Consider the following 24,249-nt stretch of genomic DNA (forward strand, 5'->3'; position numbering starts at 1 on the left):
TGAGAAGATCCGGCGAGAAACTCAGTGGGCTGTATCTGTGGGTTAATTTACTCGTCGAACCCGACGCTTGCGACGAAGGGTACGGTGACAGGTGGTTGAAGACCCTAAAAGCACCGATAGTGGATCGGGAGGATCTGAAATGACGTGTTTAGGGCAACGTCGCCTGTTTACCATTCTACCGACCAACTGTTTGTTTTCTTTTTTATACTTTCGATGGCAGACTTGCGTATGGCCAACCTGATGGTGAGTGGTCACCCCAACTTGCGAACTTCAACAATGCCTCGGTTACAATCAATATATCAATATATCTATTGTCCAGGACTGTGCGTATTCAGTTCTACAGTTGAGCAAATCATTAAAATTCACAATCTTAAAAATTAGAATCCATTGCCTTAGGTATTTATAAAAAAAAAGTCCGGTCGTTGACACCTAATTGACACTTACTCGCCAATTCTCACCGAAACATGACAGACTTAGCGGCCTACAAGTAGTAAGATTTATGATCGTGCAAGATTCCAAACACGTTATTGCCATTGAATAGGACCCTTTTTGTTCTCGGACTTTGAAACTCAAATTACATCGTGATCTATTCACGTAAGTAACCATGGTACATATATTCTTATACATTGATACGGATAATACATTATGTTTTAACTTACGCTTTCCGCAGTATGCATTCTCCCGTTTCTCTCAAATTTCTGATTTTACATCTTTGTATTCTACTAACGTTCATTGAATTACATAATATCTCATTATTAGATACCATTGAAAAGACTTTCAAATCTTGTACTTTTCATATCAATGTAGGTTATGTACATAAATCTCAGTCACATTAAAGTCGTCGTGGCCTAAAGGATAAGACGTCCGGTGCATTCGTGTTGAGCGATGCGCCGGTGTTCGAATCCCAGGCGGGTACCAACTTTTCTAATGAAATACGTTCTCAACAAATGTTCACGATTGACTTACAAGGTGAAGGAATAACATTGTGTAATCAAAATCAAACCCGCAAAATTATAATTTGCGTAATTACTGGTGGTAGGACCTCTTGTGAGTCCGCGCGGGTAGGTACCACCGCCCTGCCTATTTCTGCCGTAAAGCAGTAATGCGTTTCGACTTGAAGGGTGGGGCAGCCGTTGTAACTATACTTGGGACCTTAGAACTTATATCTCAAGGTGGGTGGCGCATTTACGCTATAGGTGTCTATGGGCTTCAGTAACCACTTAACACCAGGTGGGCTGTGAGATCATCCACCCATCGATGCAATAAAAAAAAGAGAGACTCTTCCACTCAGCTTCGAATGAACTAACAATATTTTCTCTTTTGTCCTACAGATGGCGTAGCGTGATGGAGGGGGAGTGCTCTGAGGGCGCGGAGGGCTGGCTTCTAGTTCGGGTCCACGTGCCCGAGCTAAACGTTCAGAAAAGCCTGCAGTTCCCGAGGGATCAGCTAGTTTGGGACGTGAAGCAACAGTGCCTTGCCGCCTTGCCTAAGGTCAGTACACAGTACGGACAAATCAATACCTCAGTTGTGAAGGTGGGTGGCGCATTTACGTTGTAGACGTCTATGGGCTCCGGTAACCACTTAACACCAGACGGGCTGTGAGTGAGCTCGTCCACCCATGAAAGCAATAAATAAATAAAAAAAGTCTGAAGTTCAGTAAAATTAAGATAAGAGTGAGAAATTGTTCCGTAGCTATACTACTTACTACACTCGATTTTTTTTAAGTATAATTTAATATTAGTATTCATTCAATACAGTAGGTAGTAATGAAAAAGAAATATACAAAAAAACGCTTCATAAAGAACTTAACCAATAAAAAAACTATGACTTGTTGTAATCTGCTCACAAACCAACCTTTCTCACGTCTTCATCATCAATCAAAGCCTCTGAGTAGTTCCTTTAGGTACTAAAAATCATTTACGTATTATGCTGTAAAGAAATATGAAAGTAAACATATACAAAAACTACCAAATTTTTACAAATTAAAATATTCAAGAACTCCGTCTTTAAAATAAACATTACGGACATAATTAGCAGCTACATAACGAAGGTTCAAAAGCTATTTGATTTAAGCGACAGTTTTACAACTTCACAGGAGAGTCATTTGAAGCTTAAAATTTGGAAAAAATATAATATCAAAAAAACTTCTTCAGCTATTTCAATAGAGAAATTTAATTGAAGTTCAATTAAAAGCATCGAATTGTTGATAGTAATACCAAAAGAAAAGAAACTTTAATTACAAAGATAAATGTCGCGTATTAGGCGAAATGTTGCAAAACTCTTAAACCTTTCACCCCTCGATATAGTATTAGTATTTTTTGATAGGTTTTTTTTCCTACCTATTCTAGTAACCTAGAGGGGTTATTCTAGATTCGCCGAATTAGTAGGTGAGCTCACGGAGCTCAAACCTGACGACGTTGCTAACACGAATCCTAGCAAGAGCCGTGCTTCGCAGAATCTACCGCCGGATCGGAAACGCGACCCACTGAGAAGATCCGGCGAGAAGCTCAGTGGGCTGCGTCTATGGGTTAATTTACTCGCCGACGGGTTCGACGAGACCAAAGACCGGATTGATAGAGATAATATAACCTTCACATCACTTTAGTCACTAAAAGTTTTTTGTTATTCTGTGAAAAATATAACGAAACCGATTTAGTACTAATTAAGATATAACACAAAAAAAAAGCATCAAAGAAAGAGATTGAGCAATTCGAATACTGTTACAGTTATATTATTATCACGTTTGTATCGACTAAATCGGCCGGATTGTCCGCACTTTTACACAATTCGATACAATTTCGTTTAATTAACCTCAAAAATGAAAGGTCACAACGTTAAGGCTGTGATTTACGGTAAATGCCTTATGATTAAATTTATTTTGATTCAGACGTGCGAAGATATCGTGGTTATATTTACTATTTAATAAGGTAATTTGATTGTGAAACATATGTATTATATGTTTACTATATACTACATATGTTTCACAATCAGTTTTAAAGAGTCATTTGTAATGAGAATTTAATGAAACTGGTGTGAATGACATCGGAACGAGGTAGAAAATTTATGAAAACTGGAAGGAGGAGGTTACTTGAAAATGAAAAATAAATATTAAGCACATTTTTTTATTGAGCGATAGAACACAATTTAAATTCCTAATAGATTATTTCTTTTCATTTGTCTCTATAAAATTGACGCTAACTTTTGAAATATAGAAAAAAAAACTTATTCGAAATATAAAATCGAACAAAGAGATATAATCTATAAAAATATATTAAAAAGAGGTGAGGTAGGGGCTTTTTGGCGGGAACGCGAGGAGTGAAGTTGTGTGATTTGTTTTATTTTGTCTATTTAGTGTTTCTTCGGGTTTAAATGTGTAATAATGGTGGTTTATTAACTGTTTAATATCTGTGAAAGTGCACAAATGTGGGAAAATGAAACAAAGCCGCTGGACGTAACTTCTCGGGATCCTCCAAAAAGCCCACTGAAAAAATCTTAGTAAAGGACCATAATTTTACTGAGATTATATTTCATCCCATTTCATTTTTATTAATTTCATCCCAGTTGATTAATGTCTCAAATTAATCATCTTCAGATAATTTTCACTCCATAATATCATTATTCATAAAAATATGAATATAAATTAAAATAAGACATGACTTAAAGGTCTCAGTTACCAAGTCATAAAATCCCTTAAAAAAAAGAAAAGAGGTGAGGTATGTTGATAAAGAAAGTGTTAGCTACAACGACAATAATTATAATTAAAAATAGTCAACAAAGATTGAAAATTCCTGTCATTACGAACTTACGTGTAAAATGTACGACATAACTGGTTACGCTGCCTTACTTTCGATTATTTAAATCGGTTTTGTAAAACGTTATTCAATGTTAGTGTTTCACGGCGAACGTTTAGTGTGTCAATGAATTCTGAATTATCAAAAGAAATGTAGGTATTGTTCGACTTTGAACTAGATAGTCGAAAACGAATAAATATTAGATGTTTGTGTGTGTGTTTTTTTAGCTATCATCGTTGTCATCACGCAAACTAGCACGCCTATGCGATGGCGTAACATTAAAGATAGCGCTTAGGAACATGATAGAGGAGAGCTTATTCCAGATATATCATTTATCACTATAGATATATATCGCTGTAAAGATTTTTTTTATTGCTTAGATGAGTGAATGAGCTCACAGCCCATCTGGAGTTAAGTGGTTACTGGTGCCCATAGACATCTACAACGTAAATGCGCCACCCACCTTGAGATATAAGTTCTAAGATCTCGGTATAGTTACAACGGCTGCCTTCAAACCGAAATGCATTTACGGCAGAAATAGGCGAGGTGGTGATACCTACCCGCGCGGATTCACAAGAGGTCTTACCACCAGTAATTACGAAAATTATAATTTTGCGGATTTGATTTTTATTACAAGATGTTATTCCTTCACCGTGGAAGTCAATCGTGAACATTTATTGAGTACGTATTTCATTAGAAAAATTGGTACCCGCCTGAGATTCGAACACCGTTGCATCGCTCAACACGTATGCACCGGACGACTTATTTAGGCCACGACGAAAAATATGTACATATTAACAACACAGTCTAATATTAACAGTTTTTACAGGCTCGCTCACAAATCACAGACCGGATCTTCGATTATGAATTGATAGGGAATTCGTTGTTATAAAAACATTATAACTGTTTAAATTTCTCTTGACATTCTTGTGGCCCTATACTGGATCAATGGGTTAAGCGTCCAAAATAGCGTTTCACATTCGAAGCCTCCATGACATCAGGTGTCCGTGACCGAAAAACCTGTTGTTATCTAATTCTGCATTTCATTTCTAACTAGGCTATAAAAAGTAGCTAAATTTGATGACCTTATACAAAAACATAAAATCTTTAATTGAAATATAAAATCCTGCGTATAATATAATATGACATATCCTTCTTCAAACGAGGCTTGTGGAGAGTATTTAACGGTAGGCAGCGTCTTGGGTCTGTCCCTGGCATTGCTGAAGACCATGGGTGACGGTAACCACTTACCATCAGGTGGGCCGTATGCTCGTCTGCCTACAAGGGCAATAAAAAAAAAAGTGGTTGCTCTAGTTTCTAGTTAGTTAGTTAGTCTAGTTAGTAGTTTTTCAGCAGAGCCCCAAGCCTCGCCACAAGAACCCGTCCTGCGTTACTTACATTTTATTCAGATATACAATATTGATATTTTTTTGATAATGAATTTTAAGTATTCACCCTGTTTAAGAGAAAAGAAGATTAATCTCTATATATAAAAATGAATTGCTGCTCGTTAGTCTCGCTAAAACTCGAGAACGGCTGGACCGATTTGGCTAATTCTGGTCTTGAATTATTTGTGGAATCCAGAGAAGGTTTAAAAGGTAGATAAATATGAAAATGCTCGGAATTAAATAAACATAACAATTTTGTTTTCCCTTTGATGTGTCCCCCGTCGGACGGATTCCTTTTGTTTGTTTTAAGTTTATTTTATACAAAAGTTTAGGTCTTTTATTCATCGATTGAGGCACTAAGAATTCTGCCGGGTCAGCTAGTAAATTATAAATCGCACAGAAGAATAGACGAACATCCTAAAATAGAAATGTACCTACGGATCTTGACTGAAATTAATAATGTCCGTCGTTTCAGATTGTTTGTTCAGCTCTCAGGGCCGCGACTACACGCCGTCTTCGAATTTCTTAATTAAACTCTCAGTTTTGAACTCGATCTTCGACGCTTGAATCCTATTTCCAAGCGAAACTTAATATTGAAGTAAGAAGTGGCACTTGGTCAAATGAGAATCAGTTGATTAATGCGAAATGATTTCGTTCGTATTAGTTTGCCTGAAAATGGTAAGCAGTAAGTCTGTCTGTGTTAGTGCACCCACTAAAATTATTTCCTTTGGTATATCCCTATTCTTGTCTTTGTCGCACTATTCTCCGCAATTTGTATGTGTCCTCAAAATTTAATCCGCAAAAATTATAAATTGCGTAACTTAAAAACGTAAAATTATAAAGTCAGCAGGGGTAGGTATCATCGCCCTGCCTATTTCTGCCGTGAAGCAGTAATGCGTTTCGGTTTGAAGGGTAGGGCAGCCGTTGTACTGTAAAAACAGAGGCCTTAGAAATCAAGTATCGAAGTGGGTGGCGTCATTTACTTTGTAGATGTCTATGGGCTCCGGTAGCCACTGAACACAATATGGGCCGTGAGATCGTCCGTACATCTAAGCAATAAACAAATAAACAACCGGTGATACCGGTATTGTAAGTCCGCACGAGTAGGTACCGCCACTCTGTCTATTTCTACTCCAAGCACCCATGCGTTCCAGTTTGACAGCCGTATAGCCATTAGGTAATTTAATTGAGACTTCGGTTTCATGTCCAGAGGAGGTTGGCGGTATTGACGTTGTGATGCCCCTACGATTCACTCACCAGTGAATGAGAACTTAAAGAGCTGGCGTTAATCTGAGCGAGGCATTATATCGAGGCTTTATTTCTGCCGTGAAGCAGTAATGCGTTTTGGTTTGAAGGGTGGGGCAGCCGTTGTAACTATACTGAGACCTTAGAACTTATATCTCAAGGTGGGTGGCGCATTTACGTTGTGTATGTGTATGGGCTCCAGTAACCACTTAACATCAGGTGGGCTGTGAGCTCGTCTACCCGTCTAAGCAATAAAAAATAAAATACATTAAATTTGGTCTAACTAGATGCCTGGTACAATCTGACTATTCCCAGGCAGTTTGTTTGCCTACGTTTGCCGCTGGAGGCGCAGTTCCAACTGCATACAAATTTGAATTAACTTTTACACTATCGTGAACGTTAAAAAACTCGCACTAAGCACACTGGTTGGCTGGCTCTGAGTTCCTCTACCTATCTATAGCGTCATGAAAACCGCAACGCTACTAACTGCAATCAATATCAACCGTGTCCCGTTATGCATAAGTCGAAAATCACTAAAAAATAACTAAACCCTTGCAACACACGTGTGTCTCGCATAGCATACCTCAAAATTCTTGTTTATCCAGTCTCGTGTTGGAACTTCGCTCGTGTGTTTTTGTTCAAACATTCGTGCCTACAATACGCCAAGCGAAGTGCCAACATCAACCAATGTTTGTAGTTGTAGTTTGTGGTGCCTGTCGTGGCGGGAAAAATCAACGCGTACTAAATAATAAAACCAGTATAAATACCGTTACTCGTTACGTGGAAGTGTGGTCCGAATCATACATTGTACTTTGGCCCACCAATAATACTACTTGGCTCGCGAGTTGTAGGCTTGTTATGGCTATTTGTGATCGTCTGACGTGACTCGAAACATTATTAAGTTAACTTTGTATGCGATGACGTTTATTTATTTAGTAAAAAAAACGCTTAGGTTTTTTTTTTTATATTGCCTTTATAGGCAGACGAGCATACGGCCCACCTGATGGTAAGTGGTCACCGTCGCTCATGGACGTCAGCAATGCCAGGGGCAGAGCCAAGCCGCTGCCTAAAACATGCACAAACAAAACATTAACAAAAAAAAAACATTATTTAGTAAGGCTAATAACACATTTATTATTACTGAACCGATATCATTGTGGTAACCCTTTGTGGCAAAGAATTTTAGGAAATTAAAAGATACATGTAAATAGGTTTTATTGAACAACTATGATTTTTTTTTTCAAAAGAAAAATTAAACAAAATTGACCATGGAATAATGATTCAGTTAAGTTTATTTTTTTATTATTATAGTGTAGGACTCGAAACCAACCGTGCCATCGCAGCAGATGTGTGGCGCATTTATGTTGTAGATGTCTATGGGCTCCAGTAACTTAACACCAGGTGGACTGTGAGCTCGTCCACCCATCTAAGCAATAAAATAAATAAATAAAACATGAATGATAGACACGATTCGCACACCAATTGCAATGTTTTTAATGACATTGTACTGTTGAAACTGAGACCTTACAACTCATGTCTCGAGGTGGGTGACGGCATTTTCGTTAGAAACCTCAAAAAAACGACAAAAATAAAGCAGGTTAAGTTTGTGATGTTTTAGAGAAAGAAAGATAGAATAGAATAAACATTAATGTTAAGACCTCGTTCAAAAAAATATACAGACTCTTAGACATGTCACGGCGTCAGTTCGCTTTGTTGTCGATCAGATTCCTACCTTCTCAGATAGCTATTTTGTTGGACTTCCTGAGATTCCCAATTTGCCTTATCTCCCTTTCGAATATTAAACAGTGGATACAGAGAAAGGAATCAAAAATTAGAACACCAATAAATAATAAACAACTTTAAACAGAGCGTGAGAGAGACTTCATTCTAATTTAATACATTTTCTTCTTTATGTATGTAGATTTTACAATATTTTAATGAATTTATGTAAATTTATTAATAAAATCAAAGAAACTATTTTTTTTTAATTTGTATGCTGTTAGAATATGTTAGTTATAATCTTTGTTTTCTATTTACTAATCAATGTATTAATATATTATTTTATTTACTATTGTTTCCGGTGACTTCGTGGCACCACAGGTGGCAACTTGGTACAGGGTATGTTATTTCAACCCCATGTATGTTGAATGGACGGCTATAAATGTATGCATGTAAATGGTATAGATAATTTTGATGTGCGAATAATAGCCCATTTACAGTTCGTGACGATAAATTACGTACGTCGAGCATTAGAAAGTGACAGCAAACGGTTAAATTGCATTTATATCTGTCGCACTATACAACTTCACACGTCTACGACAGAGATGCCTTATAAAACCGAAAGGTGACAACTGTCCCTTTCTAACACTCGAAACACATATTATTGTGGAATACGATCGCCCCTAGCTGTGTAGCATGACTGTCTATATTATCCCTTGCATGCCACAAAAATTCAAAATCCATTAAAAAAATTAATTAATCTTTGAAATAGGTCACCGAGAATGCACAGAAACGTGCCTAAAGCATGAAACCGAAGTGTCAATACCAATGTGTAGCATGATTAATCCCGACACGAGAATGTGTTATCAGTTAAATTCCTTTAGAAATAAAACAAAGCTATTATCAACTCTGCTATGAATTATAACAATAAATTGTATTAGTTTTAAACAAAACGCTTATGAGGTCTGGATGTACTTGATACAAAAGGAATTTTGAGAACTATGATTTTATAGATGTGATGCAAATAGTTATCAAAAAAGCTTTTCTTTCAAGAGTTTAAAATAAATATTTGTAGCGATCAGTACTTACCTACTCTATGTCAGCATTACTTATATCATACCAATAAAAATAAACCTAAAATAAATTGCCTTTAGAAAATACTCTTGGCAATATATAAATAGAGTCGATAATCGAATAATAATTACAATCTCGTTCAACTCGTTGAAAAAACACTGCAATCCCATTAAATATCTACTCGTGACAGATAAATTGCTGAAAAAACTCATAACCATTACAATGCAATCTTCTCGTCGCTGCAGTGCTTAGTTTTAAAAGGAATTCAAGAGAAAACATAGTGATGCATTATAATGTACAATAAAACCAGGTTGTACAGTCGATGTCCTAGGATAAAAAACTACATTTCTCAGTACAAAGTGAATACACTTTTATCATGTGATAGTCTATTTTAGAATTAAATGAAGTTGCAATGTAGTGTTCAAATATCCTCAACCTCATGATTCTCGGGTAAGAAATATAAAGTTTGAACAACAAAACGATTCTCATAACAACGACCAATGCAATACAGAGAGAAGATACTTAAAAAATAATGTTAAAAGATTATCGCGGTATTCGAAAATCTTGCTTTACTTGTAAAAAGACAAGATGAATGCTATACAGAATTAGCTGATAAATTAGCTGTTGCCGTTAATAACAATTTGCTCAAGCATACCTTAAGAATGAAAATCATATGATTAAAATTGCGTGTCGATGTCTGTACTACATCTTCTGCTGTATGTAAGTTAATTGCACGTCGATGTGAATAGGACTTGATAGGTAAAATACATATTTGTATTGATGTTGTATTGTAATTATATAGAATAACATTATAACAAGTCAGGTAAGTATGTATTTATTTATTATATGTGTAATATTGTTAAAAAAGACTATAATAATATGAAGACGAGGGTCCAAAAATTACCGCTTTTACTGCTCTTGTTTAAATATACATTGCGCGTCAGTCATGACGTCTAAATTAAATGCCATTTAATTTCTTAAAATGCTTCCAACAAAGAAATTCTCATTTTCATCTTTATCATATTTTTCTATTTTTATTAGCTTCTGTTTCAACTGTAGGATATCAATCTACCAACGATTTTTTTTACCATTATACTTCCTAATTTTGGTAATTTCATCGAAGGCTATAGCACAAATAGTTATATGTCCGTAGTTACGTGTATTATTACTTTACGACATTTTTTTTTTAATAATTTTGTGCCCTTGTTCCTGTACAGTAACATCAGCCAAAACATTGAGAATACATTTGTATTTTTTCAATTTAACGTTCCATTTTGCAACTCAGAACTAGGGTGTAATAAAAATGGAACGCGAAACAAAACACTCTGTCTCTTATACGACACACGTTACTACAAACAACCCACATATACGACCCACATCCAAACGGCTCACTCACAAGAGCAGCTCAACAACTGGACATTTTTCTAACACAACACACTCCTTTGTAGAGTTATTTTCTAGAGGGACTTTTCCATACTCTCAGGCCATTGTATCCCGGACGATCCATTTTTGTACTCGAGGGGATTGGATGTGGATGCCTTACGGGTTTTACGAAATCATTTGGCCTAGACTGCAAGGGCTGAATATGAATAATGTTTTTTGTTTTCCTTGGATTATAATTTATGCTTTAACATTGAAAGCAGTTATATGCAGACGCGTCCCATAATTTTTTGGTTAGTAGGAAATCGTCTATCTTGCGCCTACCCGTTGGAGACAGTAGATGAGGTATCTCTAGAGTTCAACCGAATAAAATCCCCTATCGTTCAGACGGAGGTAAGATGTGAACGGAAAGAATTTCTCCATACAAACGGACAACAATACAAAAAAAAAAAAAAATAGTTTTTTTTTTGCTGAATGTTGAATTGTTGAAAAAATGTTGAATTTGCTTGGATGGGTGGACGAGCTCACAGCCGACCTGGTGTTTAGTGGTTACTGGAGCCCATAGACATCTACAACGTAAATGCAAGGTGGGTACCTTGAGATATAAGTTCTAAGGTCTCAGTATAGTTACAACGGCTGCCCCACCCTTCAAACCGAAACGCATTACTGCTTCATGGCAGAAATAGGCAGGATGGTGGTACCTACCCGCGCGGACTCACAAGAGGTCCTACCACCAGTAACAAGCAGCCAACCAATTGGCGGTCGTCTACACTACGACCGCTAGGACCCTAGACTAGACTATCCGAAGTCTGCTGAGGCGGTACCGGTGAATTGTATCTTTATTCTTGGGATACGCTACTGGGTCAGAGCCAGACTGAGTGTAATATAAATCCAATCATTGCCACTCGGTGGTTCTTTCATTAGATCTGTGTAGCGCAACTTACACGACATCTTCTTGTGTCTCTCTCGCCGCTCCGCGGCACACAGAGGAGGCGCGAATTGGTGGCGAGGGGTTGGTGCAGTGAATGAAGGGAACTCTCTACCATTATCGCTGACAAGCAACACCGTTACGGAACTCTGAAGCGAAATATCGGTTCCGATTTGTGCGATAAGGGCATGGCTTAGCGCCTTCCTTGCGGGGTATACTCTGTACGTACGCTCGGTCGTCAGTTCAGCTATAATCCATTGGAGATACTCAGCACCTCCACCAGCCGGTAAGTGAGGTGTCTTCGAGGTGTCTTCAGTTCCGATGCACCCAATTATCATCAGTCATTTGAAAGACACATCATAACCGAAAGAAGAGGGAAGCGAAATAAATACTAAAAAAAACTCTTTTATCGGGTGATCAGGGTGATTGTCAGTAATAAAAATATAGATGCACAAAATGTTTTATGAAGTTACTGGGAATTCTGTTCTAGATGTGTGAAAAGGATAGCAAGACACAACAACACTAACTCGCTCTTCTTGAAAATTTGAATTCTATTGCTATACAATGATAAGATTGAGTTTACGATGTTGTTTCTAAAACAAGGCTTATTTTTAAAGGCATTCATTCTCGACATCTCACTCGTAAAATATGTGCTGTATCTCTGCATAAAACGAAGAAAAACTAGGTTGTTTTTTTTCCCTAAATACTGTCTATGCGATTTCAAAGTAATTAAAATGATAATAATTTCTTTTAACGTGTTTACTTTTTCACGATTGAGGTTAACGAGATGTACGCAAGGGCATGTTCCGATTGTAACATGAGTATAATTGTGTTTTCGTATTTAATTGTAAAGTTTTTTCAGGTTAATTTATCTCTTAAACGTCTCTGAAATAACGTATCTTGTGAAATAAAAAAGAATTGAAAGAAAATTTTGGTAAGTTTTAGTACGTTTACACGCAAAATTAAGCATGTTTTTTTTTGTTACTTAGATGAGCGCGCGAGCTTACGACCCATCTGGTGTTAAGTTGATACCGGAGCCCATAGATATCTACAACGTCAATTCCATCACATACTTTGAGACCTTCTAAGTCTCAGAGCGACGGCATCTTATGAGTCCGCGCGGGTGTTTTTTTTCGCCTAGCTGCTAACACTGGCCCTAGCAGGAGCAGTGCTTCGCAGAATCTACCACCGAATCGGAAATGCGACCTACTGAGAAGATCCGGCGAGAAACTCAGTGGGCGGTGTCTACGGGTTAATTCACTCGTCGAGCCCTTCGTCGCAAGCAACGGCTTCGACGAGGACCTTGACCTGTGCTTGTGGTGCCTAAAAGCACCGTTAATAGATCGGGAAGATCCGTAATGACGTGCTTAGGGCGAAGTCGACTGTTTACCATTCGGTCTACAGGATCGGGTATGTAGTTCCCGGCGGCCACGACAAGAGGGTTTTCATGTCGTGCCGCCTTTTCAAAGTGGCGTAATGATGCCGACTGCAGATACTTACTCATTGAGTCAAGCTCCAGGTCATCATGGAGATCCACGTTCCTTAGGAACCATGGTGCTCCGACGGTTATCCTGCAAAAACGGGATTAAATAACTTGAAGGGGTTTCAAGTTGGTGCGGGCCGCGTGAGTGAACACTACACTTGCATTGGTCATGACGGGGCGTATGCAAGTTTTGTAGAGTGTCACTTTATTTCGAAGGGACAATTTACTTCGCTTAAGCGGCACGGGTGCATACCACCACCCTGCCCATTTCTGCCGTAAAGCAATAATACGTTTCAGTTTGAAGGGTAGGACAGTACGAAACTATAAAACTGAGACTTAATTCATGTCTCTTAGTGCGTGGCGGCATGTAACCACTTAACAACATATAGTCCATGAGCTCGTCCATCCAACTAAGCCATAGATCATCCGTGACGTTGGCAACGTTCTCACTATGCCAAAAGCTGTCACGTGAACACACCCATCTAACATTAACCAATATTCAAAGCCACATATCAAAATGCATATTGTAGCAACACGTGACGTCATGAATATGTCGCATAAAAAACGGAGATGCTATCACATTCAAATGATGAAGAAAAAAGATATATACCTTCAAATTTATGCAAAAACGATCGTTAACAAGCGCACCCATTTAGCAAGGTCAACGTGTTTGCAAGACAAGAAACATTTGCCTTTTTTTTTGTGTGTCATACATGATAAAGGTAAATTGTACATGTGTGTATGCTTCAAAAATTACGGTTCGCGTAAACTTGTTGTTTTAATGTGAACAGGTTTTCGAAAGTCGATACGTTATTGGGAAAATGCAGGTTTTTTTTGTATTCGAGTTAAATGATTATGACCTTTAAAGATAATGTAATAGAGTTTTTAATGTAAAATAATGTGTAACGTTGCTGTATAACAGCATGTTCGTGCCGCAAAATCGTTCCGTCGACTTTGTTGATTAGCGTCCCATATTGTTCGGGCTATACTAGATGATTTCTCTTGCCAAATCTACTGGACGTATTGTAGCTAGTGATGAAGTATTTTTCGCCAGTATTTTTTCCCCACCTATTCACTGGTAGCATAAGGGACTTTTTCAGCTACGCCCGGGCGGGTAGGTGAGTTCACGGGCTCAACCTGAGCCTTCGCAGAGTCTACCATCGGATCGAAATCGCGACCCACTGAGAAGACCCGACGTGAAACTCAACGGGCTGTGTCTATGGCTTAGTTCGCACGTCGAACTCTTCATCCTAATCGACGAGTTCGACGAGGAAACTCGTAAATAGTAATAGGTAATCGTTGTCAAATCTAAAAAGAGTATGTACAAGATAACAGAAATTGTCGAAAGAAAATGATATTGGTTGGCGTAGCACCCAAAAGTTTCTTCTTAATTCTATATATTTCTTAATTCTACAACCCGCAATCTAAATTAAAACCAACCGGCGGAACTACCGACGGGCTCGTGCCCTGTGAGTCCGTTTACCCCGTTGATTTAAATTGTTTTCCATTGCGTTCTGTATAAAGAGATTATTAATACAGTACTTTTAACGATTTTCTATTGTTATTAAATTATTATGCATCGACAGTACTACTGCTTGTACATTTTCTTTTGCTCATTTGCTCACTGCATCAGCACCTTAGATTTTTACTACTTACACATTTTAAGGTTACTCTTAAAGATTATTCAGTGTAGATAACGACCAAGAGAACATAGATCTTTCATCGAGGCGGTGATATTGCTCAGTAGACTGACGGTCCGAATTGTTCGGAACTTATATACTTATGTACATATTATTATATGATAAACAACTGATAAACTTATATTGAAAATGCGGTTGCGATTCAATCTTCTGTAAATATAGCAACTTTAGAATTGAAGTAACTTAATCCAAAATTCTTGTTTTTCCGTTAAGGCCAAAAATGTAATTGACGTTTTTTTTCGTTTAATTTTATATATGCGCTTGATTTAAAAGAGACGGAAATAGTATTTTGTCCTTTTCTAGACTAAAAGAGAATGTTTAATTTTATAAACTGATAGAATATATGTTTCTAACACGTACAATGTATTAAACTCATTTTGTTAAAAAAAATCTTCAAGCCACTTCAATTCTAAAGGTGCGATATATTTTTATGCTGCTCTATGATAACTGTCTTTACAAAAAAATAGTTAAATTGTCACTATAAAACTATACATTTAAATTAAATCGGTTTTTTTTTTTAAATAACCATTGACTTTGCCGACCTATTATAACGTCTCGTATACAATTCACGTAATAACGTCGTAATGGTAAATTCGTTATGAATACAATAGAAACGAAAATAAAACATGTGTATTTTGTATGCTTACAAATTTTTTAATGAGATCCCAAGTTTTTGGTGTGACTACAACGAAAATAAGTTATATTGAACGATGTTAGTTGAAGTGGCATGAGATGATACGCAAATCAGGACGAGAAAGGCCGACCACAAAGGGTAACCTATTTAATTGATGCTCTTCTTCTTTTTCTCCACCTTATCCCACTAGGTGGGGTCGGCACAGCTAATTTTTCTCTTCCATTCTCTTCTATCAGCCGTCATCTCAACACTCACTCCTCTCTCTCTCATATCGTCATTCACACACTCCATCCATGTCTTCTTCGGTCGACCTCTTCCCCCTCTACCTTGCACTACCATTTCCATACATCTCCTTTAATTGATGCTCATTGTCCAAATTACTAAAATGTTGAACATTCGACATTCGGCAATCCAAATTTAGGATTGTCTCCTATGGATACCGGGATACACAAATAAGACCAGTTTGTCGGTTATTAGCAATTTACAAACGTATACAAATAACACTAACTTCTGAATTCGTAATTAGTAATGTTGAGTGACATTCAGTCATTTTAAAGAATAAAACTTCTGGTGAAATCGTTTCGAACGATGCGCGATGCGATAATAAAATCACATATAAAGTCGTGGTAAAAATAAAACTCGCAACGTCTAATGAGCCCGCATGAATAGGTCCTCCACCGCCCTGTCTATTTCTCTCCCCAAAGGAGTTGTGCGTTTCAGTTTGAAGGATTGTTCTTACAATACAATTAAAACAAAATTGAATGGCGACAGTCATGTTGTAAAGTCTTTAAGATCTCGATAAGGCTTGATATCCATGAGCGACGGCTCTTACAATGTGGTGGGTCCTAAAGTCATCGACTTAGAACGACAATGAATATTTTTTTAAGGGATTTTATGACCTGGTAACTAAGACCTTTAGGTCATGTCTTGTTTTAATTTATATTCTTATTTTTATGAAAAATGATAATATGGAGTGAAAAGAAATGAGATGAGATGATATGGGATGAAGTATAATCTCAGTAAAATGGAGGTGGTCTCATTTACTGATATTTTTTTCAGTGGACTTTTTGGAGGTTCCCGAAAAGTTACGTCCAGCGGCTTTGTTTCATTTTCCCACATTTGTGCACTTTCACAGATATTAAACAGTTAATAAACAACCTTTATTACACATTTGGACCTGAAGAAAAACTTAATAGACAAAATAAAACCAATCACACAACTTCACTCCTCGCGTTCCCGCCAAAAAGTCAACGGCAATTAAAAGAAGACCTTTTTTTTTTCGGGTAGAGGGCCGAACCTCCTAAAAAGGGCGCGCGGGGTATGTGAGACTACGATCTGCATGGTGTTGTGAGCAGACCGCGGGCCCAAGGATTTTAGGGCCCACCCACTAAACGACTCCCCTGCACTCTTACACCCGACGTCCGATCCCCTCCGAGGTCATAACACGGAGCCTTCGAGGCGAATCGAAGGCTCTGAAACGTCAGCCGTCTCGGTACGGCAGCCCGTCAGGCCGCCCAGACGGTACCGCTAGTGTCCCGGAATACCCCGCTGGACCAGAACCAGCCTGCCGGGACGCGATACACCGTCGACCGGTCGCTCTATTTACTCCACGGCAGCGCGCTAGAGTGCTGGTAGCGCGCCGCGCGGCCTCTACCCCCTCAGGTCGCCCCTTGACCTTCACCGGGGGGAAGAATTAAAAGAAGACCTACAACTTCATTTTTTTTATCTTAAACGTCGTAAATTAAAAATTTATTTTTCATAAATTGAATAAATCGTTTAAAGAAATAATTTCTGACTTTAAGTAGATCACGGCGCGTGGGTCAGCGTCGTGAATAGGAAAGTATCGTGCCTTTATAAATATTTCTCTTGTGTAATATCAAAGGGCTTTTAAGGTCGCCTTGAACGTCGAGAGCCTTATCGATTCAATGTCGTTATTACGATAAATATTTTAAGAAATCTAAAAGCGTACGTTTTCATATTTTCAATAGAAGATATGTTTTTGAATAAAAGTATTTTCAATTACAGAATGATTACAGAATGTTACATACTAGGAAGCTAATACTTCTAAGTTCGAATTAAAATACACAATTGATTTGAATTATGTTTGACCATAATTCCGAATAATATATTAGACTTATTACTGCAAAAAATCAATATATTCTTTTGAAACAATAATTTCTATGGCACAATAAAACCAATCGCATGAATCCTCCTCGTCACTGTAAGTTAATTAATTGGAAATGAAAAATCTTGTCGACCCAGTCACTGATCTTCTAAGAAATATAAGTGTCATAGGATATTTAATCACAAATCCGGTTAGTGCTTGTGTCTACAAACAATGACAAAGAATAGATAATGCTATCAGCACTCTAACTGAATAATTCGTCATAGTTTTACTAATCAATGAGTAATTAATTAATTGATGATTTTAGCTTTTTGACGTGACAACGTCTTATAATTCGATTGAGCCGGCTACACGCACGAAAAACATGACTCATTGAGGCGTTCCATTTAAGGCTTGAAGTGCAAGCGAGAGCGTGCAACGAGCGACAAAGAGGCACAATCGCCCTCCGCGTTCGGCAGCGTTCGACATCTGTCTCTCTCCTACTTGAGTGAGCGATGCATCCATGTGGACAGCTGCTATACAATAATACATTTACATGTTTTCGTCAAGTATGAAGTTTAGTGAAAAGTGAATGTGGTGTTAATTGTCCATACAAAATAGCTATCAAACAATAAAATTAAATTTTTCTTTTCAAAAATGAAACCATTCCATCTGTATTTTCTTATGACGTTGTCACGTTCAACTATCGTCAGTAACCCGACTTTACAGACAACCGATTTTTTTTTTTCTATTAATGAGTGACCGAGCTCACGGGTCACCTGGTGTTAGGTTACCGGAATCTACAAAGTTCACAACTTTAATACCACCACCCAACTTTGTCTTAATTGGATTGTGTGAACGAATGGCCCGTCGTTCAAACCGTATTAGACCGCGCGTAGTTAGAATAGTCCCTTAACTACCAACAATTAGGGTAGGGGAAATACAATTAAAACTGGAAAGCATAACTGCTTCGGAATAGAAATAGGGAGGATGGTCGCGGCTATCAACCAATCCGTGCAGGATTACAATACGCTCTAGCAGTACCAGTAATTATAGTTACATACATTTATAAATTTTACGAGATTTATTTTGCTAATATTTTTTTTAATTTTATTTTAAAATCTTTGTGTTTTGTTTATTTTTAATTGTTTCCACTATATATTTAACGAATATTTTTTGTAGACTCTAAATCAATCTTGTTTATTGAAATAGTATGCAACAGAATTGAAATAATAAAAATAGTTTCAAGGATATATATCATTAATAATTTTATAAAAATCGTGATTCCAATCAATTGTAAAATACATTAATTCATTCTACCACATTTCTTCCGTGCTATTATTGAGTCTTGTTCCGCCTAAATATACATTCCTTCAATATTATTATTAAAAAACCTAGATGCAAGCATCTGGTCAGGTATGAATGACATCATCGAAGCATAACTTGCAGACGGAAAGATGATGATGCAATTTAAAATTCCAGTTTTAATCCTTTTTTGGTGAATACAAGGACGTCTGGCCCTTATGGTTGCTTGAATTTGAATTCTAATTGGTCTTGCATAGTTTCGTGTAGGTATCAAGGTCCGGTTTCCGAATTGAAATCTATATATTAATACGTGAAGCAAAAACTTTGTATTCCTTTTTACGAAAATTGCGCGGACGGAAGACTATGAAATTTTCCACACTTATAGAGAATATAGAGAAGAAGTGCACAATGTAAATATTTTTTTTAAATAATGCATAAAAGATACATTAAATCAATAAAGAAAACATTACACACACTACATACCATGTATTTGACGCACACACGCATGCATACTATTTATTGTCAAACTTTTGTTCTTGACAAATTGAGAATAGATTAAATATTGTTTGTCTTTATTAATTTTTTTTTTAGTGTAGCCTTGGCAAAATTTGTGATTATAGTATGTGTACAAACTTACAATTCCAATTAATTATAGTCGAATTTCGACTACTGCGGGACCTCTAGTATTTGTAATTAGAACTAATTTAACAGTATAATCTGGCGTTTTTACTGTCATTCATTGTATTTCTGACGTTTCGGATGTTTTACTGTTTCTGTGGTCAAGGACGACCGTAAGAAAAGTTCATTGACCAGTTAAAAAAAAACTTGTATTATTACGTAAACGGATGTATGTATGTGCCAACAACAACGAGGATACTTGAATCGTGCATAGATTGAATTCAAGTAAACCTACAAACTTTAGCAGTAATGCGTTTCGGTTTGAACGGTGGGACAGCCGTTGTAACTATACTTGAGACCTTAGAACTTATATCTCATGATGGGTGGCGCATTTATGTTGTGAATGTCTATGGGCTCCAGTAACCACTTAACATCAGGTGGGCTGTGAGCTCGTCCACCCATCGAAGCAATAAAATAAAAAATAAAAAAGTTACTAAATTGGAAATAATGTTATCTTTTAAATGACCACAACGACCACCAAAACAAAACGTTGCTAATTTAATAGAAGCAATCAGATAATTTCGTTTATAAACTAGCAAGTAAATCATAAAATAGGTCATGGATTTTCCGAGACAACACTTAGTTGATCAATACATGCAGCTTAAAAACGATATATACAAGTTTAAAGAACAAAGCAAATTAATTCGGTTTGCTATTTAAGCGTATTTATTTAGCTAACATTTTTTTTATAAATTTAATTTCTTTTTTTTACATTTGATACAGGTCAGCATTAATATGCTAGTCATATCAGCATTAATATTCTTAAATATACATATATAAAAATATAATATGTACCTATTGTCATCGGTCCTTGATGCGTTTGCAACCTTTTGAATCTTGAAGACGCTGCAATGGTTCCCTTATATACAAACAAACATACATACAATAATAAATGCGTGATAAAAATAGAATACCTGCTTAATAAAGTCGTCAAGTAAGTAAGGATCTTTGCCCGTCCTCTCGGTTGTGTAATACTTCACACAGTTAAGTTAGAAACAGTATTGTGAAATAGTTTGCCATTGCATTGCCATAAAAAACATTGTGGTTATATGACAGTATTGATAAAACAATGTTCTTTTACAGACCACTATTTTTATAAATTAAAATGACCTCATTTTTTTATTGTTATATCAATGATAAAACCGACGTTGACAAATTATAATTTCCTATCAGAGTTCGCAATAATATTAAAGGTCGAACGCAAACACATAATTACATTTCAATGACGTTGCCTCCATCCGTAGAAATAACATCGCGGGCTTAAACAAAAATTACGCGCGGAACTAGGGCGTCAATAATTTGACGCAGGATCCATAAAATTTTAACTGGTTATTAAATTTAGTATCGTTGTGATACATTTTATATCTGGTATTCGAGATCTGGTTGTAATTTGTCACGTCTCGTTCTAGTATCCATAATACAAGTCAAACACGTTGTTGCATCCTTAATCTTGCCGGAAAATAAACATCAATCCTGTTCTTAACACTATAACTAATTGAAATAGTTTTCTTTTATTGCTTAGCAGGGTGAATGAGCCCACAGCCCACCTGGTTGTTAAGTGGTAACTGGAGCCCATATACATCTACAACGTAAATGCGGCACCCACCTTGAGATATAAGTTCTAAGGTCTCAGTATAGTTACAACGACTGCCCCACCCTTCAAAACGAAACGCATTACTGCTTCACGGCAGAAATAGGCAGGGTGCTGGTACCTACCCGTGCGGACTTACAAGAGGTCCTACCACCAGTTTGTTTTCCAATTACAATTGCTTACAAGATCTTACTACTTAATGTATTATTATAATAATATATTCTGATTATATTTTTAAGATACCTTACTGTTCCAGTATTTACTTTTGTATCTGTATCTGTTTCAATGATCGCTAGTCACTAGACAGACTGGTTGAATCGAAGTGTAAAGTGTAATACGGTAACTTTGCGAATCGTAAGGAATAGCTTGTTTATATTTCAAATCCTGTTCATTATAACATCTAAAGTCTTCATTGAATGCATTATATTCGAGTAATGTTTTTCAACTGCGATTCTTGAATGCCGTAATCTTGATAGTTTATTTTCAGTCATATCAGAATTTAATTCGAGTATTACGAAATGACCAAGAAATATATTTTTGAATCTAGACTCAGGGGATTTTAATGTTAATGTGTGAGAATTAATCTTCAATCTGCATTATGTTACTATGAGAATTAATCTTCATATATATACTTCATCATCTTCAACATGTATTATACAAAAGGATGAATGTTTGTGTTGGTTGTATTGTATTATAGCTGTGTACTTATGTGTATACTTGGGTTTTTTTTTGCTTTTTTGTTTTTTTTTTCTGGAACTCGTAATTTTATTTGTAACTAGCTGACCCGGCAGACTTCGTAGTGCCTCAATCGATAAATAAAAGACCTAAGCTTTTGGTATAAAATAACCTTAAAACAAACAAAATTAATCCGTCCGACGGGGGACACATCAAAGGAAAAACAAAATTGTTATTTTTATTTAATTCCGACCATTTTCATATTTATCTACCTTTTAACCCTTTTCTGGACTTCCACAAATAATTCAAGACCAAAATTAGCCAAATCGGTCCAGCCGTTCTCGAGTTTTAGCGAGACTAACGAACAGCAATTGATTTTTATTTATTTATTTATGTTATTTATTTATTACAAAAACATATAATTTTAATCATAATAACAAATATTGAAACGATGTTACCTGCTGTAGTCATAGACTGTGTTGCAGATAACAACGCCAACCCCTACACACAACGAACAATAACATATAAATTTAAATATTTCATAAACACATTATAATAATTAATTTTAGATACAATTATCAAATTAATACAATATTATTTCAAAATCTAGCAGTACAATTAGTGTATGTGTGTGTGTGTGTGTGTGTGTGTGTGTGTGTATGTCTGAGTGTATGTATATATATATAGATAATAGATTTTAATTTTTTATTTAAACTTATAATTTTGTTTTCAATGGCCAATTTGGAGGCTAGCTCGCTGTCTACATTAATACGGGTTTTCTGAATGCAAATATCATTTAAATTGAAATCCAAATCAGATTTAGGTACTATTTGTACGATTTGGTTAGTAAGAAATGTACTGTAATGATTGTGAATTGTTTTCTAGTTTTGTGCATCAATAATTAAAAAAATAAAAAGAATCATTAAATTATTTATAAAACTGTCCGATTTGTATATTTACTATTTCAACAGCTAATATTTCGTTATGTGCCAAGCGTTTATTTATATTATTGCAATTGTCGCATATTGCATCTCATTGAAAATCACCAAAATTATGCGGCAGTTCAATAGTCACATATAGTAAACCTTTCAAACTAACTCTACTATAACATACACGTTCTTGAAGTCATTGTGACCCAAAGGATAAGAGACGCCCGGTGCATTCCTATCAAGCGAGGCACCCGTGCCTGTGTTCGAATCCCGCAGACAGGTACCAATTTTTTTAATGCAATACGTACTTAACAAATGTTCTCGATTGATTTCCACCGTGAAGGAATAACATCGTGTAATAAAAATTTACGTAATTACTAATGGGAGGACGTCTTGTGAGTCCGCATGGTTAGGTACCACCACCCGGCCTATTTCTGCCGTGAAGCACTAACGCGTTTCGGTTTGAAGGCTGGGGCAGCCGTTGTACTGTAAAAACGGAGAACTTAAAACTCACGTCTCAAGATGGATGGCGGCATTTACGCTGTTGATGTCTATGGGCTCCGGTAATCACTTAACAGCAGGTGTACCATGAGCTCTTCCACCAAACTAAGCAATAAAAAAACTCGAATTACACACCTGTGTAACATTTACATAATTCAAAGAGCAGATTTGTAATAAAAAATCTTAAATTGGCGAATAAAGTATTCATATCAGTAACATTGATATTTACTTTAGATCACTAAATTAATGTTTGATAGCCAAATGCCAAATGACTCATATATTTACTCAAATGTATAATATTTTTCTTGATTCTAATGGAAATTGGTTACGTAAAAATTTAAATCGGATTTGATCGCATACCTCTAAGATATAATTTATATGCTTACACAGTTGCTCTACAATCTTAACGCCTCATCAAAAAAATTAAGAAAATCGATTAATTCGCCTGTAATTCAATAAACGGGCAATTAAAAGCGATAAAAATATTGAAATTTTTTAATGTATCAAATCTGTACCATGCATGGTGCAACAAACATGGCATTTGATTTTTTCTCAAGATTTTTGCGTACGAGACTGTATTTATTATGTTGTTTGAATACAATTTTACGAACCATATTCCATTAAAGAACATTTAAATCATCAAGGCTTAAATCATAAATTATTCTGCTAATAACAATAAGGAATAGTATTTCAAGACAACAACAGTTTTCTGATTATATTCTGTTACGTGAGTCATTGTATAAAATATTTAGTTGATACATAAATGTGATATTTATTATGAATAAATATATTTAAATCTACGTGAATGTATTGTAATTAATGACTGGAATTTCGCGAAATTACCAAATAAAGCACACATTAGAAGGGTTTTCTTCTTTCTTCATTATATTACGTAACTAGGTTTAAGGGCGTTTTAGGTGTATTGTGAGTCGGTTCATTTGGGTACTACTATCTTGCTCATTTCTTTTACGCTATGTATTCTATTCAATTCATCGCCACTGATATCGGTAATAACTTAAAACCAGACGGTCCCTGCTCTTGTTATTTATCTACAATAACAAAGAACATTTCATACTGAATCAACATACTGAAGGATATTTTTTTCATTTGCCACGATCAAACTC

General features: G+C 36.3%; 1 protein-coding gene across 14 annotated transcripts in view; it reads left to right on the forward strand.

Annotated features, from left to right (window-relative positions):
• LOC101745239 (SH3 and multiple ankyrin repeat domains protein 3) overlaps positions 1–24,249 on the forward strand; it is a 241,847-nt gene that overhangs the window by 117,003 nt on the left and 100,595 nt on the right. For 7 of the 14 annotated variants that reach the window (XM_038014965.2, XM_038014964.2, XM_038014967.2 and 4 more), the window contains exons 2-3: positions 1,332–1,491; positions 8,525–8,542. In XM_038014965.2, coding sequence (XP_037870893.1) covers positions 1,345–1,491; positions 8,525–8,542 — 165 coding nt within the window. In that variant the 5' untranslated portion in view covers positions 1,332–1,344. Of the gene's footprint in view, positions 1–447; positions 595–1,331; positions 1,492–8,524; positions 8,543–24,249 lie in introns of those variants that run through there. The other 7 variants (XM_062671661.1, XM_062671663.1, XM_038014968.2 and 4 more) reach the window with 2 other exon arrangements.

This window comes from Bombyx mori, chromosome 13 (assembly GCF_030269925.1).
Source record: "Bombyx mori chromosome 13, ASM3026992v2".
Lineage (NCBI taxonomy): Eukaryota > Metazoa > Arthropoda > Insecta > Lepidoptera > Bombycidae > Bombyx > Bombyx mori.